The sequence below is a fragment of the Mustela erminea genome, chromosome 2, assembly GCF_009829155.1.
Source record: "Mustela erminea isolate mMusErm1 chromosome 2, mMusErm1.Pri, whole genome shotgun sequence".
NCBI lineage: Eukaryota > Metazoa > Chordata > Mammalia > Carnivora > Mustelidae > Mustela > Mustela erminea.
The window spans coordinates 101393318-101409522 of NC_045615.1; the positions used below are offsets into that span (position 1 = coordinate 101393318).

The 16205-nt window shown below is 52.1% G+C and overlaps 1 protein-coding gene across 1 annotated transcript; it reads right to left on the bottom strand.

The window, feature by feature from the left end:
• Window positions 1-12623: 12623 nt before the first annotated feature.
• On the bottom strand, window positions 12624-14929 carry LOC116584852 (putative MORF4 family-associated protein 1-like protein UPP). Its single transcript, XM_032333772.1, has 2 exons — window positions 14038-14929; window positions 12624-13301 (listed from the first exon to the last, which is right to left on the bottom strand). Exon 1 carries the CDS (start codon window positions 14398-14400, stop codon window positions 14053-14055), a length of 348 nt encoding a protein of 115 aa, XP_032189663.1. The 5' UTR covers window positions 14401-14929; the 3' UTR covers window positions 12624-13301; window positions 14038-14052.
• Between the last annotated feature and the right edge of the window lie 1276 nt (window positions 14930-16205).

The following is a 16205-nucleotide window of genomic DNA, read 5'->3' on the forward strand; positions in this document are numbered from 1 at the left end:
TCAAAGACCTCTCCTGGTGGAGATCTTTGTAGGGATTAAAAAAAAAGTGGGGGTGCCTCGGTGGCTCAGGGCAGCATCCCTGGTCCTGTTAGGCTCCCTGCTGAGCGGGTAGTCTGCTTCTCCCTTTCCCTCCCCTTGTTCATTCTCTCTCTCAAATAAATAAAATCTTTAAAAAAAAAAAAGGAGGGGGTTAGATGATCCCAGGTTGAGTGAGCACAGGAGAGAATGCTTGATTAAAGGTCACTAAGATCTTGATGTAGGTAACATGGGGGTAGGCAGCTAAATTCCCAGACCAGTTCTTAACTCTTAAACATTTAACAGAAACCTCTGTTAAAAAGGGCTCAGTGGGTTAAGAGATCCTGGGATGGAGTCTCCCATTGTGCTTTCTGCCCAGCAGGAAGCCTGCTTACCCCCTGTCTCTCTGCCTGCCTCTCTGCTTACTTGTGATTTCTCTCTCTCTGTCAAATAAATAAATAAAATCTTAAAAAAAAAGAAAAAAAAAAAGAAAAACTACCTACAGCCCACTGACTTCAAGTCCTGGAAACAGGCAGAGTGACATTCCTCTAGGGACTCAGCTGTCCCGTTGTTAATGCTTTACTAGGGCAAAAGGCAATCCTTTAGCCAGAGCCCCAGGATCCTGTGAGTCCACCTTAACCTATAAAAATTCCTTTGGAAACTTGCTTTATCTCTGCCCCCCAAGATACATGTTGGCAAACATTCCCCAAGCGTCTGACCCACCGATACCCATCTGAAGGGTCTCATGACTCAGGTTTTATTAGACTACCATGACCTTTTCCCAACAGCAGCTAGTCCCCTCAAAGTCTTGGAAGCCTTGCTTCCAAAATTCCTTAGAGACTTATGCTCTCACTAACCACCTCCCAACTTGAAAGTATATAATGGGCCACTCCTCATGACCCCAGTGCAATTTGTTCTGCCTGTGGGTCGGTCCTGTCCTCCTGATTTAAAGATTTTTTAATTTATTTATTTGACAGAGAGAGATCACAGGTAGGCAGAGAGAGAGAGAGGAGGAAGCAGGCTCCCCACGGAGCAGAGAGCCAGATGCGGGGCAGATCCCAGGACCCTGGGATCATGACCTGAGCCGAAGGCAGAGGCTTTAACCCACTGAGCCATCCAGGTGCCCCATGTCCTCCTGATTTAATAAAACCATTTTGCACTGAACATGTGTCAAGAGTTTTTTCTTGGCTGTCGGCTTCAAACCCTAACATTTCCTATATCAAAATCACAGGCCCAAATTGGTGTCACTGGCCGAGTCCACAATCTGGCCCCTTCATAGCTAATCTAGCTACAGTTCCAACCACCCCCAGAAACCCTAGTCCTAGCCCGTCAGGAATGCTCTGAGCAGCCCAATAAAGGAGCTGGGCTGTGGTCTAACTGGCATGAGACCCCTTGTCCTCCTCCTCCCAAAGTCAAGTGTGCTCATCTAGAAGAGCCTTTTCTTTTGCTAATAACATCTCCCTGTACCCTCTTTCATAGGAAGACCTTTCATTTTGCACAACTCCTGGGAGCTCGCCTCAGCTGGCTTGCTACCTGGGTGCTGTCTGGTTCCTGAATCATTTAACAAAGCCAGTTTGAGCTTCAAATGCACTGGGTTGGATTTTGTTTTTTAACCCTGCATTTATCTGGAAAGGTGAATTCCCAAAAGGAGATGGTGAGTTGCATCATGCAGAACCCCCCTTCTGACCCTGACCAGGTCAGGGTGATTTTTCTTCCCAGCCTCCAGACCCCACACGCCCTAAGATCCCTGGTGCCTGGGCCTCCTTTACAGCATGGGGATTCGGTGGTGGAGGAGGGTAACAGGAATATCAGCAAGGAAGCAGACACCCAGGGGTTATGGATCTGGGGGACTGCGTCTGTGTGGGGCCAGCCCCCAGCTTGCTGGGAAGGGACAAGCAGGTCTCTTCTGAGCCTCTGAGCCAGCTGAGCTGGGAGAGAAAAGCGTTCCTGCCTCAGCACAAATCCCCACCCGCCACCCCCATGCCCTTCTCATACTCCCCCATAATCTGCTGACAGTGGGGAAGGGTACTGGGTCGCCAGCCACCATCCACGGCCAGCCATCCACAGTTCACCACCCGGAGGCTGGGCCAGACCTCTGCATGCATGTGGGCCCTCCCACGTCCAGCACCGGAGGCCAGAAGAAGTGGAATTACGACCTTCCTACACACCATGCAGGGCAAAGAGGAACCACCGAAAGACCAAGGGGCCCAGGTAACCATCACCAGGAAGCCGCCAGAAGCCCAGGACATTGCTCCAGTTCTAAGGCGGATGGGCAGCCAGGAAATGTCTCTGTGGGTTAGGGAGCTTTGGGTTGGGGAAGGCAAGGCGTGGTCTGTGGGTGGGAACAGTTTGCTAGACTCTGGAAGTCTGGATCACTCTGAGAAGGACGTCTGTGCTCAGCAAACACGACCAAGGCCCCTCCTGTGTGGCCCCAGGTCAGCACAGACCAGCCAGGCACAGGCCCCAGACCAAACCATGTTGGTGCAATGAGTTCTTCTGAGCAAACCCCTCACCCAAACCCGGGCCCTAGCCCCGGGAGGCAAACCCTGACCTCTGGAGTGCCTGGCCAGACAGGGGCCTTTGAGGGAGAGGCAGAGAGCACAGGGGCAAGGGGCCCTGGGCCAGGGAGCAGCCCGATGAGGAAGGGAAGTCTGCAGGTGGTACCAGAGGGAAGGGGAGTGCAACAAAGAACAGAGGCAGGAAGAACTGTGGCTCTGGAGAGCTGGGAAGTTTGTGGGGGGTGGTTGGAGGTTGGAGCGGCAGGAAAGGCTCTGCAGGCCCACCTCCCTGGGAGCCTGTCTCACAGCCCTTCAGGCACCGAAGAATTCCTGAGGGACTATAAAGGCCAGCTGTCAGGGCCCCACTTCCCCAGAGCTGCACTGGCCCAAAGCTTCCCAGCTGACCCTGCCCAGCAGCCGGCTGGAGACCACTGGTCCGGAGGGTTTTCCGCTGGGAAGAGACATGGTCGGATTTACCTTTTAGGCGACCCCAGCTGCTGGTAGGACAGTCAGATGAGGAGGGTGAGGCTGGAGGCAGGGAGGCGGGGGAGGAGGCTGCAGAGTAAGGAACCCTCCAGGCACACAGGCTCAGGGGTCCTACAGCCGTAGCCCAAAGCACACCTGGGGACGGGTGAAGGCCTCAACAGGGTGCAGAGATGAGAAGGAAGATGCTGGCCTCACCATCTGATCCATGCTTTGTAGAAGGGGAAATTGAGGCTTAGGGCGAGGACATGGGTGAGCAGCCCCAGGTCCCCCTCCACTCTCATTGTTCCAACAGCTCCCAGGCTGAACTGATTTTGTCCTTGGTGATGTATCTGACAAATATTTGCTGAGGGAGGAGGTTGAGAGAGTGGAGGAAATGAGTTATTGTTTTTTTTTTTTTAAGATTTTGTTTCTTTGACAGAGAGAGATTGAGGGAACACAAGCAGGGGGAGTGAGAGAGGGAGAAGCAGGCTTCCCCTTGAGCAGGGAGCCTGATGTGGGGCTAGATCCCAGGACCCAGGGATCATAACCTGAGCCGAAGGCACACACTTAAGGGCTGAGTCACCCAAGCGCCCCATGGAGGAAATGAGTTTCTCAGGAACCCCAGGTGTCAGGGGTCCTGTACCACATAGCTGTGGGGGCAGGGGCCTGGTCTCAAGCCTAGGCACGTGGCTCCTGGGGAAGGCGGTGACCAGCCCTGCGCCCCAGGCAGCTGCCTATAAACCCCCTTCTCCAGTCCAGAAAGCCAAACTCCATCTGCTATCCCTGCTTGCCTTCTTCTGAAGCCTGGAAGTGATGCCTGGAGCAGCGGCAGCCATGCTGCCACCACGTGGATGAGGTTAGAATGGGTTCTTGGTGCTTGTTTTGTGGAGCTGCTGTGACCCACAACCACAGACAATAGAAACTGCCACTCTCACAGATCTGCGAGTCCAAAATCAAGGTGTGAGCAGGGCTGCTCCTTCTTGGGGCCTCCGAGGGAGACCATTGCCTGCCGCTTGCCTGGCTTTTGGCGACGGCTTGAAATCCTTGGCTTTCCTGGGTGTGCAGCCACCGAACCCTGCTCCTGCCTGTGTTAAATGCTGCCAAAGGGCCTTGATGGAGAGAAAAAATCCCACCCTCCTGGCCATCTCCGAGTGCCTGGAGACCCACAGCCTCCAGATCGGGGCATAGAGGGCTCCCCTCTGGTCTCCTCCAGAGCCACGCCTTAGGAAACTTGGCTGTTTTCTTCTGCGAGTCAAGACTTGCAGGTGATAGGTATGGGAAAACCCGTGACAGTCTGCTCAGAATCAAAGTCTAGGCTGGCGGTGGCAGAGGGGACTAGGGTCACGTTTCCATGTCTTCAAACCCAGGCCTGGCTGACTCAAATTAATGTGTTCATGTCCTTCAGATGGCTCTCCCAGGACCCCCTGATGCTAGTGTGAATTTTGCCCCGTGATCTGTCTTAAGCAGAAGCACTGGGGGTTCTGGGACATGTGTGAGGGGCGGCAGGAACCTGGCTCCCGCCCATGGCGAGGGGCTGCCTGGGGCAGGGCACCTGGGGCCTACCTGGCCTTGACCTTGCCGGGCCGCTGACCTGCTCAGTGACTCTGGTGAGTCCCTTCTCCTTTCAGGACTACTTTTCTCACCTGTAAAATGAGGGGTGCAGATTAGACCCGCTCCAGGACTCTGAGCTCCCGAATCTCATGTTCTCAGCCAAGGTGCCTGTTACCCTTGGGGTACAGTGTGTGCTGAGGGTACTCAGACCACCAGGATTTACAAAGTGTTTCTCTTGGGATGGAGAAACTCACAGAAATGTTCAAACTAAAGCAGGAGCCTTGTGGTGAACACCTGTGGTTTCCATCCCTGGGGCCCATTCAGCCCGGTCCTAGTAGCCCCACCAGCCAGCTGTGGGGTTGCGCCCCCTGACCCGTGTGAGCTGGGCTCCAGTCCCCTCCTCTAGCTGGGTCCTGAGTGACCACAGGGGAGTGCTGGTTTGAGCACACCAGGAAAAAGGAGCTGAGAGTCGGAGGAGGCTGTGATCTCACTGATGTGCTAGGGCACTTGAATCCGTAAGCCCTGCATTTCCAGGCTGTCTGTCCCCCACCCAGCACTTCCTAGCCCCACAGAGCTGAGTGTCCAGTTCTGGGCCAAGTCCTCTGGTGTGGGGTGGGGGAGCTGAGGCCTGGGTCAGACCGGGCTGGGTTTAAGTCTCAGGGAGAACGTTGCTGGGGGTTCCCAGCACACCCCTCTGTCCTCTAGCAAGCACTAGTGTCCGTGCATGGGCACTGCAGGGGATCACATGAATGCCTGTTCTGTGTCTCATTGTGCCTTTCCCCTCTGTTAACCTGCCAACGGGTGAACCGCATTCCTGGACTGAGGCTGAGCACCTGGGAGGCCCCATGGTCTACTGAGCACAGCCGTCACCAAGGGCTGCCCTCCTGTGGGAAGAAGGGACGGTACGGATCTGCTGATGTGCTCTACACTGACACACTCTGCAGTGAACTCCAGACTGACCGTGGCACCTCTGGGTCGGTCCAGGGCTGACCTGCCTGCACATCTCACCAGCACAAGGCACCTGCTGGGTAGCATTCAGGGCAGGTCACAGCCTGAGCCTGCTGAATGCTGAATGATAAAGCCTCTGGACTGTCCAGAGGGCTGCCCAGGGGCTGGGGGTAGTGGAGTGGTGGTGAGCTCAGCACCACCACCAGGAACCAGGTGAGTGGCTGTTCCACCAGAAAGCCACAACCCTGCCATCTTGTGGTGGCTTTTCAGGTCACCTTCCCAGGAAAGCTGTAGGGAGAAAGGGCCTCTGGATCATGGTTCATAAACCCATTCTCACCCAACACAGAATTTCAGAATCACGTATATTGCTCCAGGAGGGGTCAGGGGATAGGGCACAGTGGCCGGGGGTACAAGGCCATGGAGGGGTCGGTGGTCCCGAGCACATGGAGTTCAGGACTCTCAGGGGGAAGCAGGGAGGCTGCTGGGGAAGGGGCATGTGGACTGTGGTTGGGGTGTTCCCCAAGGAAATGTTCCAGAAATGGAATGTCAGTGCTGATGCACTTCTTGCTGCCGGCCTGAGAGAGAACCGCAGGGAAGCTTACATTAACTCAACCAGAGGCTGGAGAGCAGGAGAGAAGCACGGACCTGCCTACGAGAGCCAGAGGGGTAAGGGCCATGGTGTGCCCTGGGGGTTCCCGCAGCAGGTGCCTCTCTTCATGTCACCCATCATCAAAGAAAAGAGACCTTTCGTGAGCCACTCCCCAGTCACCTCATTCCTCTGCTCTGCTCCACAGCAGAATTCCTTCACAGCGCTCCCGTTCTTGCTCTCCATTCTTACCCCCTTTAAGTGTCCTACTCAGAGGCATTGGGCAAAGACCCTGGGGCCATCACATGCTCACCCTGGCTAGGGAAGGGCTGGAGTGGTGAAATCGTAGAAGTCTGCCCACCCTGCCCTTTGCAGTCTATGGTGCTGTCCTTGAATTTGGTTCCAAGTGATAACTGAGATCTCCAACAGATGCCAGAAAGGTGCTGAAATATTATCTCAAAGGTGCCAAGGGAGAATGTGTGTCAACCTAAAATCACACACCCAGCAAGACTATCTCCCAAGAAGGAAACACAAAACCCGAGTAAGTCCACCATCGTTGCTCCTCACAAAATGCAATTCTAAAGTATGAATTCCAGGGTGCAGACTGGCCACCTTGGAGGCAAGAAAAGAATGAGGAGCAAAGAAATTGGTAAATACGTGGGTAAATATAAATAAAAATGGATTATTAAATAGAACAATATTATTTCTAATGTGTGTTTAAAAAAACCCTAGCATATCAGAAGTTTCTAGATCCTTGTGTATTTTAGGAGGATAGAGATGCCAATAAATTTAATTTTGGTAAGCTAATTATGCATGTACAGATTTTGAAGAAGATAATTAAAGAAATAGAAAAAGAGTACATGAGTTTTTTTTTTTTAAGATTTTATTTACTTATTATTTTTTTTTTAAAGATTTTATTTATTTATCACAAGCAGGCAGAGAAGCAGGCCCAGAGAGAGGAGGAAGCAGGCTCCCTGCTGAGCAGAGAGCCCGACGCGGGGCTCGATCCCAGGACCCTGGGGATCATGACCTGAGTCGAAGACAGAGGCTTTAACCCACTGAGCCACCCAGGCGCCCCTATTTACTTATTTTTTGAGAGAGATATCACAGAGAAGAGGGAGAGGGAGCAGCAGATTGATTCGCTGCTGATCAGGGAGCCCAATGCAGTGCTCGAACCCAGGACCCCGAGATCATGACCTGAGCTGAAGGCAGATGCTTAGCTGACTAAGCCACCCAGGTACCCCAAGTATATGAGCTTTAAACCAGTAAGGCAGGGGGTGGGGCAGAGGAAGAATAAATTAAAAAAATCTTAGTCCAGGGCTGCCTGGGTGGCTCAGTGGGTTGAGCCTCTGCCTTCAGCTCGGGTCATGATCTCAGGGTCCTGGGATCGTGTCCCGCATCGGGCTCTCTGCTGGGCAGGGAGCCTGCTTCCTCCTCTCTCTCTCTCTCTCTCTCTCTGCTTGCCTCTCTGCCTCCTTGTGATCTCTGTCAAATAAATAAAATCTTAAAAAAAAAAAAATCTTAGTCCATAGTAAGGCAAGAAAAGAAATGAGAAAAGTGGAACAGGTCAAAATAAGATGGTAAAAATAAATCTCAATATATTAGCAATTATAATAAATGTATGAGGGTGTGATTCTCAAGCCAAAAGACAAAGGTTGTTGACCCGGATGAAAGAATCCGAACCAAACAAAATCAAGACACACACGGCTTACAAAAAACATCCTTAAAAAAATGTAAGGACACAGGGGTGCCTGGGTGGCTCAGTGGGTTAAGCATCTGCCTTCAACTCAGGTCCTGATCCCAGGGTCCTGGGATTGAGTCCTGCCTCAGGCTTCCTGATTGGTGGGAAGCCTGCTTCTCTCTCTCCTTCTGCAGGATGTTCCCCCCGTTTTGTGCCCTCTGTCAAATAAATAAATAAAATGTTTAAAAAAATGTTAAGGACACAGAAAGATTGAAAATAAAATGGTAAACAATCCCAAGGCAAAGAGTAACCCACAGCAAGCTAGGGTAGCTTACAACAGCAGACAGAAATGGTTACTCAGTTCTTGGGTGTCTACCTTTAGCTTGGGTCGTGATCCTGGAGTCCTGGGATCGAGTCCCACATTGGGCTCCCTGCTCCGTGGGGAGTCTGCTTCTCCCTCTCCCTCTGCTGCTCACCCTGATTGTGCTCACACACTCTCTCAAATAAATAAAATATTAAAAAAAAAAAAAAGGAAAGAAACAGTTACTGAAAGAGTATTGCTACAAAGGGATAAAAGCACCGATGCACTTATTCGCAGAGCATCCAACCGCCCAAAGAACCCACAGAACTCCAGGGAAAACCTGACAGTCTGCCAGCAGAGGGTGTTCTACAAGCCTCACCCCCACTGATCCCTCAAATGAGCCCCTAAGAGGCCTGCTTTGTCAGGCAGGGGTTTTACCGGAGCACATTAAAAGAACTCCTCATCCATCCTTCTCTGTGGGGCTACGGAGTGTGGGTGGGCATGTGGGACTTAGAGGATACAGAGTAAGTGACCAGACAGGGCGCCCCAACCCTGGCTCAGGACGCCCTTGACTGCCCAAGTATTGCATTGTGGGTGTTGCCAGATGACCATAGGGATGAAGACCGAAGATGGAGTTCATCTCTTGGTACCTTTCCCCAGTGGGGGAGAGTGTCTCAGGGCCTGTCTGGAACCCAGAGATCTTCCACTGTCTAAGCAGACTCAGTCTACAAAGAGGACCCTCTTGTAAGTCCCAGCATAGTCGGAGCTCCCCCTGAATTCCCTGAGCCTAGGAAAAGGCCTGATGCACCTTGCCTTGAGGGCCAGCACTGAAATTGTCTAAGGGCTGAGTGGTTACTTGACATGAATTAGAGACAACTGGAATGTCAAGCCCCAAGGAAGCTCAAAGACAAGAGTGCAAAACTGTCATCTTCTGGAGGCCCAGGCAGAGTCGGCCGGAGCCACAGAGCCAGCTTCTCCTGGGTGAGTTCCTGGGGACACCGCACCCACCATGTCCTCACCTAAACAATGAGGACGATAAAATGACCTCTCAAATTTGGGAAAATTAGATAATGACGTGAAGGGGCAAACCCCAAGTAGATTTTTTTTTTTTTTTAAGATTTTATTTAACAGAGAGAGATCACAAGAAGAGAGAGAGGGCGGGTGGGGCGGGGGGAGGAAGCAGGCTCCCCGCCTAGCAGAGAGGCCGATGCGGGACTCGATCCCAGGTTCCTGAGATCATGACCTGAGCTGAAGGCAGAGGCCTAACCCACTGAGCCACCCAGGCAGCCCCCCCAAGTAGATTTTTCTTTTTTCTTTTCTTACTTTTTTAAAGATTTTATTTATTTATTTGACAGAGAGAGAGCTCACAAGTAGGCAGAGAGGCAGAGAGAGAAGGGGAAGAAGGCTCCCCACTGAGCAGAGAGCCGATGTGGGGCTCGATCCCAAGACCCTGAGATCATGATCTGAACCGAAGGCAGAGGTTCAACCCACTCTGAGCCACCCAGGTGCCCCCCAAATAGATTTTTCTAATACAGCCTTTTATTTTCTCATTCCACACATCCAAAGCACTGTCACTGGACAGGCTATAGGAACTTGGCTGTGGGACAGCAAAAGCTGGATCCAGGGGTGCCTAGGTGGCTCAGTGGGTTAAAGCCTCTGCCTTTGGCTCAGGTCATGATCCCAGAGTCCTGGGATTGAGCCCCAAATTGGGCTCTCCGCCCTGCGGAGAGCCTGCTTCCTCCTCTCTCTGCCTGCCTCCCTCCCTACTTGTGATCTCTGTCAAATAAATAAAATCTTTAAAAAAAAAAAAAACTGGATCCAGGCACACTGCACTTTTGGTCCCTTGAGTGATTTTAGGGTTGGACCTTTCCATACCATTCACATCCTAGAGACTGACTTTATTCCTCATGAGTTCGATGCAAGCAAAGGTATTGATACCAACTACCACTGGTTAGAAAAGGAAGCAGATTTTAAAATGGAAATAAAAGCACATTTGCCTTAATAGGGACAACACACTCCAACAGGGACTCCCCAAGAATTCCCCCTCCCATTTTCACCCCTGGCTGTCTCCATCTGACACTACTGCAGTCACCCACGGTCTTGCCTGAGGGGACAGCCAGGACATCGGCCTTGGAGGCTGGAGGTCCTGGGAGGGGTTATGCAGTCCTCATCCCTGACAACCCAGCCCTGCCCGGCTGCACACATAGCACTCCTGGCATCATTTGTGGCTGAAGGAACCTCCCCCCCCCCCACCCCGTGATGTCAATTATATTTTAGTTCAAAGACCACATAAAATGATTTCTATGTTCTCTACAGGCACCCTTCTAGCAAAGGACTACAGACTCGGGTGCTGGTGGGATGGAGTATCGGCTGCTGCAATTCCCACAATGACAAACTCACAAGCAGCCAGAGGAAGTGGAGGCAGGGAGGTGAGCCAGGCCCCCAGTTCCCCTCTGTACAATCCCAGCAACGGGGTCTCTAACTTCACTCACAGCCCCGCCTCACCCATCTCCCACAACCACACGCCTATTTCCTAAACCCCAAACATAAGGTATGGTCTTCCTGCTCAAACCTTTCCGTGGCTCACCATCGCTCCGCTTCTCAGTTTCCAGCGAATCCTCCTTAACCTACTCAAAATGCGGTCCCTTGACCAGCAGCACAGGCATGGGGTTGGGGGGGGGCACTTGTTAGAAATGCACAATTTCAGGTCCTTAACCACAGGATCGGACCCTGCATTTTGTTAAGATCCCATGAATTCCAACGCACTTGAAGTTTTTTTTTGTTTGTTTGTTTTTTAAAGATTTTATTTATTTATTTGACAGAGAGAGATCACAAGTAGACGGAAAGGCAGGCAGAGAGAGAGAGAAAAAGAGAGGGAAGCAGGCTCCCTGCCGAGCAGAGAGCCCGATGCGGGACTCGATCCCAGGACCCTGAGATCATGACCTGAGCCGAAGGCAGCGGCTTAACCCACTGAGCCACCCAGATGCCCTTTTTTTTTTTTTTTTAAGATTTTATTTATTTATCTGACAGACAGAGATCACAAGTAGGCAGAGGCAGGCAGAGAGAGAGGAGGAAGCTGGCTCCCTGCTGAGCAGAGAGCCTAATGTGGGGCTCGATCCTAGGATCCTGAGATCATGACCTGAGCCAAAGGGCAGAGGCTTTAACCCACTGAGCCACCCAGGCATCCCCCACAATTGAAGTTTGAACAGCACTGCTTTAGGGGCTTGGGACAGAGCCGGAAGCAGCCCCGGTTGTGACTCTAGTGAGTGGTAGGTCATTTTATTTTATTCACATTGTTTTGTTTTCAAGATTTTATTTGCCAGAGAGAGAGAGAGCACAAGCAGGCAGAGCAGGAGGCAGAGGGAGAAGCAAGCTTCCCACTAAGCAAGAAGCCTGATGCAGGACTCAATCCCAGGACCCTGAGGTCATGACCTGAACCAAAGGCAGACGCCTAACCAACTGAGCCCCCCAGATGCCCTGGGTAGGTCATTTAAAAAATTAAACAGTATCTTTCCTGTCACACATTCGGGAACCCTATAACGAACACGGCGACATACGCCTTGGTACGAAGTACTTGATGGCACATGCGGGCGCAGCCAGGAGCACAAACACTGCAGAGGCAGAAGCAGGGACTCACAGGATCAAGTTTAACCTCTTCCAGGTCATACGCAGACCTTTACAACCATGCCCACCTCCCTTCCTGCCTCTCTGTGCCCTGCAGACACCCACAAACCTTATCATGTCCCATTTTGACCTCCTGAGAGACTCCAGAGTTTGTTCCGAGATGCCCATTCCCTGTGCCTGGGGTGCCGTTCGGGTGGTTGAGCTCAAGCTTCTGGGCCCAGACTAAGAGTCGCTCGGCAGTGTCATCCCTTAGCAACACCTTCAGAACGCAGTTCACACACCCGCCAGCACCTGCAGGGACCACTACCCCAAGCACCCCCAGCTGCTTGTGCCCTGCCTCCCCACCTCACCCTTGCTCCACCCCCAACTTCAATTCATTCCACACTTCTCTCTTTGCCCCAGTGTCGCTGTATCAGGTATGTCACCCAACTACCCTATATAAAACACCAACCTCTTCCTCCCCAATACTCCTTCTCTTTTTTCTACAGCACTTACCACTACCTGACACATACAGTTTTCTTCCTGCCTTAGCACGATGGGGCACTGCTCTAAGCTTACAAATGTCAGATCCAAGGGTCGCACTTTGCCCACCGATGCACTCCAGCCTTCCGCAGGCACCCAGCTTATGTGGCAAACCAAAGACCAGCACAGGGGGTGCTGTATTGTGATTTTACATCAACAGAGCTGTCTTAACCCACTGGATCATCTCTCCTGGAAGTTCCTAGTGTCTTGGCAGACTCTGGAGGGGCCCATGGTCATGGTGAATGTTAAGTAACTGAATGAATTGCTCTGAAGGCAGAGGCCAGCCCAAATGCTTTCCTGAGGCTCCTTCCTGCTGTGTCTTCTCTCCTCTCCTATTACAGTCCCTACAGACCAAACCCTCCTCTGGCCTCCAGGCTTTTGAGCACATTCCCACTGGACATTCATTTGACAATAATGACAATCAAAGAGAAATTTTTACTCTGAAAAGCATTTATTCCTCTCACCTTTTCTTAGCCAAGTCAATGGCTTTGGTTATTTGCACAAGGGTTCTAAAAACTGGCTTTCAGCATTTGTTTTTCCAGGTAACTGAACATTATCAAAGAAAGCTAGAGCTCTGGTCTCAGCCTGTGAGGACCAAGGCTGGATATCATCTCAGTCTGGAAGAAGCTTCCTGCTATCATTCTGGGGCCTGCCAGGGTCAGACCCATGCTCCCCTCCCCAAACCCTCCAGGCCATGCACATGTCACAGGCAGCTGTGGCAGAGAAGCTCCTGAAATGCATGATTACATCAAAAAAGTGTGCTCCAAAGTCAGCCAATACACACAGTACCTAGAACTCATCCCTTATTCTAGGTTACTCACCAGACAGGTTACAAGATGTGCACCAGTTAACATGCCACAGAAAAACTACATTTCTGAAAAAAAGAAACAAGCAAACAAATGAAAAGAACACAACTCTCCTCCTTTGATCTGACAGACTACAGAATGTGAAAATGTAGACCCCACCGCTCTCCATGCCCAACAACCCTCCAAGGGCTTCTCAATCTGATCCAAAGCAGCGGCATCCACATCCTTGGCCGGTCTGGGCTCTCCTTTCAGCAGCTGCAGCCAAGCAATGTCTTCTGTCTTGCAGAACTCTGACCTCAAGCCTCTTTCAGGCATCCCCAGATTCCAGGAAGCATAAAAAAAAAAAAAAAAAGCAGCAAAGCACAAGAGTATACTTCGGAACTTCACATTAACAGAATAAAATCACAATAACGAATATGACCATAAAACAGCTTACAACCTAAGCCCTATTCCCTTAGGTAACAGTATTTATCTAAAAGCGGTCTTCTCAAAACTCAATGCACCTAATAATCGTAATCATATCCGCACACATAATACTGAAATCCTCTCCCCAGAATGATACTGGACATTTAGTATTTAACATGGTGAAAATGTAAGAACAGCATGGGAGAGAAAACGCTCTCGGTTTCAGCCTCTCCAGTCCGTCCTCTTTACCAGCGGAACGGAGTCCATCGGCAGATAAGCTGGCGTACATGTGGGGAAATTAACCACCACAATTTAAATCCTAAGACTCTCATATCCTGGAGTCAAACAGACCCAACCACCCGTGCAAAATGCTACCGCTAGTAGCTAGGTCATGGGCAACGCTCCATTCTCAGCACGTAGGATTCCCGTCCTGCACTTCTGTCTCACGCACCTTATGCACCTGTTACCTTCACAGCCTCGTACAAACCACCAGCTTCTAATTCCCAACCTAAGAGCGCCACCCTGTGTCTGCTCACTCCCCTCTCCCTCCGCCCAGCGGGGCACGACGAGGCAGGGCCTCACGAATCCCCGTCCAGCGCGCCGCCCCCCGACGACCTCCGCCGCCCGGCACGTACCCGCCCCCGCATCCTTCAGGAGCACCCGCAGCGGTCTATCTGCCGGTGGAGCTCTACGATCCTCCGCCCCACCAGCGCGGCCTCGGCGGCCTTCCTCTCCGCCTTCTCGCACAGCTGCAGCACCCGCTCCTCCGCTTCGCCGGCCGCACAGCGGCCGGGGCCCCGGACACCCTCGGCCGAGGTGTCCACCTCGCTCTGCAGCTCGTCCAGCAGGTTCGCCACCTCCAGCAGCGTCCGGCGGGCCCGCAGGTGCGCGCGCACGCGCTCGCGCTCGAGGGCGGCGACCTCCGGGCGCGCGGGGCTTGGGCTGCGGCCACAAGGCCTCTCGGGCTCCCGCCCCTCGTCCGCTTCCGCCGTTCGCATCGCGCCGCCCCCGCGGCCCGGTCACCGCCTCTGAGAGGCCGGCCGGCTGGCAGCGAACGCGAACCCGTGAGCCGAACTCGCCGTGACGAGCAACAGGTTGACCCCACTCCGCACGGCAGACACGGCGTCCGAGATGAGACCCCACCGTCCTCCAGAGCTGCGCCGCTCACGTACGGCCCTTTTACGACACGGCGGGGCTCCCTTGCGGCCGCGCCGCGCCAGCCCCGCGCCCGGCGCCGTCCGTACGTGCGGACATCGCCCTGCCTGCGCTGGTGTGGGTTGTGTTCTGCTCCCTGGCTGGCGCTTACTGCCGGTTGCTCGAGCTACTTAACGTTCTGAATCCCAAGTCACCGGCTTGGTGGGCCCTGCTAGCATCCCTCTGCGCCGCGAGAAACCGAGGTGGCGAGCTCGGCGTCGGGCTTCGGGACGCGCCCTGGCCGCCCTCCAGCCCCCGCTGGCTCTGGGCTCGCGGGCGGTGGCTCTTCACATAGGCATCCTTGCTCAGCGGGGAACGTGCTTCTCCTCTCCCGCTGCCTGCTGCTCCCCCTGCTTGTGCGCGCTCTCTTTCTCAAGCAAGCACGAATGGGGGGAGGGGCAGAGGGAGAGGAAGAAGGAGACTCCCCACTGAGCAAAGTCCAGTGAGTGTCTCCCTCCAAGGACCCTGAGGTCATGACCTGAGCCAAAAGCAGACGCTTTTAACTGACTGAGCCACCCAGGCATCCCTGGGTATTTTTCTTTAGAAACTCGGGCCAGGGGTGCCTGGCTGGCTCTGTAGTGATCTCAGGGTTGTGAGTTCATGCCCCACGCTGGGCATGGAGCCTATTTAAAAAACAAAAAAGACAAACTTTAGAAACTTGGGCCTGGAGTATCTTCTTCAGGAAGTGGTACTCATTCCCTTTGGACATCCAAAGCTTCTTCCATATCCCATTTTCACCTTGAAACTGTGTCCTATTTTTCTGGATGTCATAGCATAAGACAGATTTTAGAATAATATATAAATCAGCCATCACTACAGCTACTTTGCCATATGCAAAAGTGATGTTCCCCAAAGTTGCACATTTTACAATCAAGATCACATTGCTATGACCAGCTGTGGACTACATTATACCACATGAAGGATTCTGGAGGAAAGGGATCTTTGTTACACAGCAGCAGAGAACCTGCAACCTGCAGAAAAGTGGAAAGAGAACATATACCTAATGGACTAGATTATCATGCTAAGGAGATGTGAAGGCAGTGTTGAAGGTCGCCTGGATTCTTCTAGTTGTTGGTAGTAGGATGTAAGAGGAAGAAACAAGTGTTGCATATAAAAGAGTGGGAACTTGCTGGGTTTGCTGGGCATCTCATTCCCAGCCTCTCTGGATGGCAGATGATGCTAACATAAAGGGAGGGCTCTAGACAGAGATGAAGTCCACGTTGCTATCAGGAAAACATGGTTTAAATATGAGACCCAAAGGCATGACTAGAAATGCTCTGTTAAAACCTTAGGAGGACTTATGGTGTTGCCTCATAGAGCCTTTGAAATACGTAAAAGGCTGGCTGAGGATCTCAAAGACATGCCTCGTAGATCTCTTGCAAAGAGCAGGATTGCTAAGAATCCAAAGAACACTGTCCTTACAAATATCACTAAAATCCTGGGGTAGAGAAGGGCTTATCTCAATGAGTTTTGTGGGTATGGCTTTCATGGGTATATTAGTCAATTATGAATCAATAAGAAGCAGTGTTTCAAAAGGAACCATATCAGTTTGAATTAAGGGAGACAGAGACTAAACAAAATGAAAAGGGAATCTCAGAACCCCAAATTT

Bases quoted from the DNA above. Each gene is read 5' to 3' on its own strand.
- LOC116584852 (XM_032333772.1), bottom strand. From the start codon at position 14,400: ATGCGAACGGCGGAAGCGGACGAGGGGCGGGAGCCCGAGAGGCCTTGT.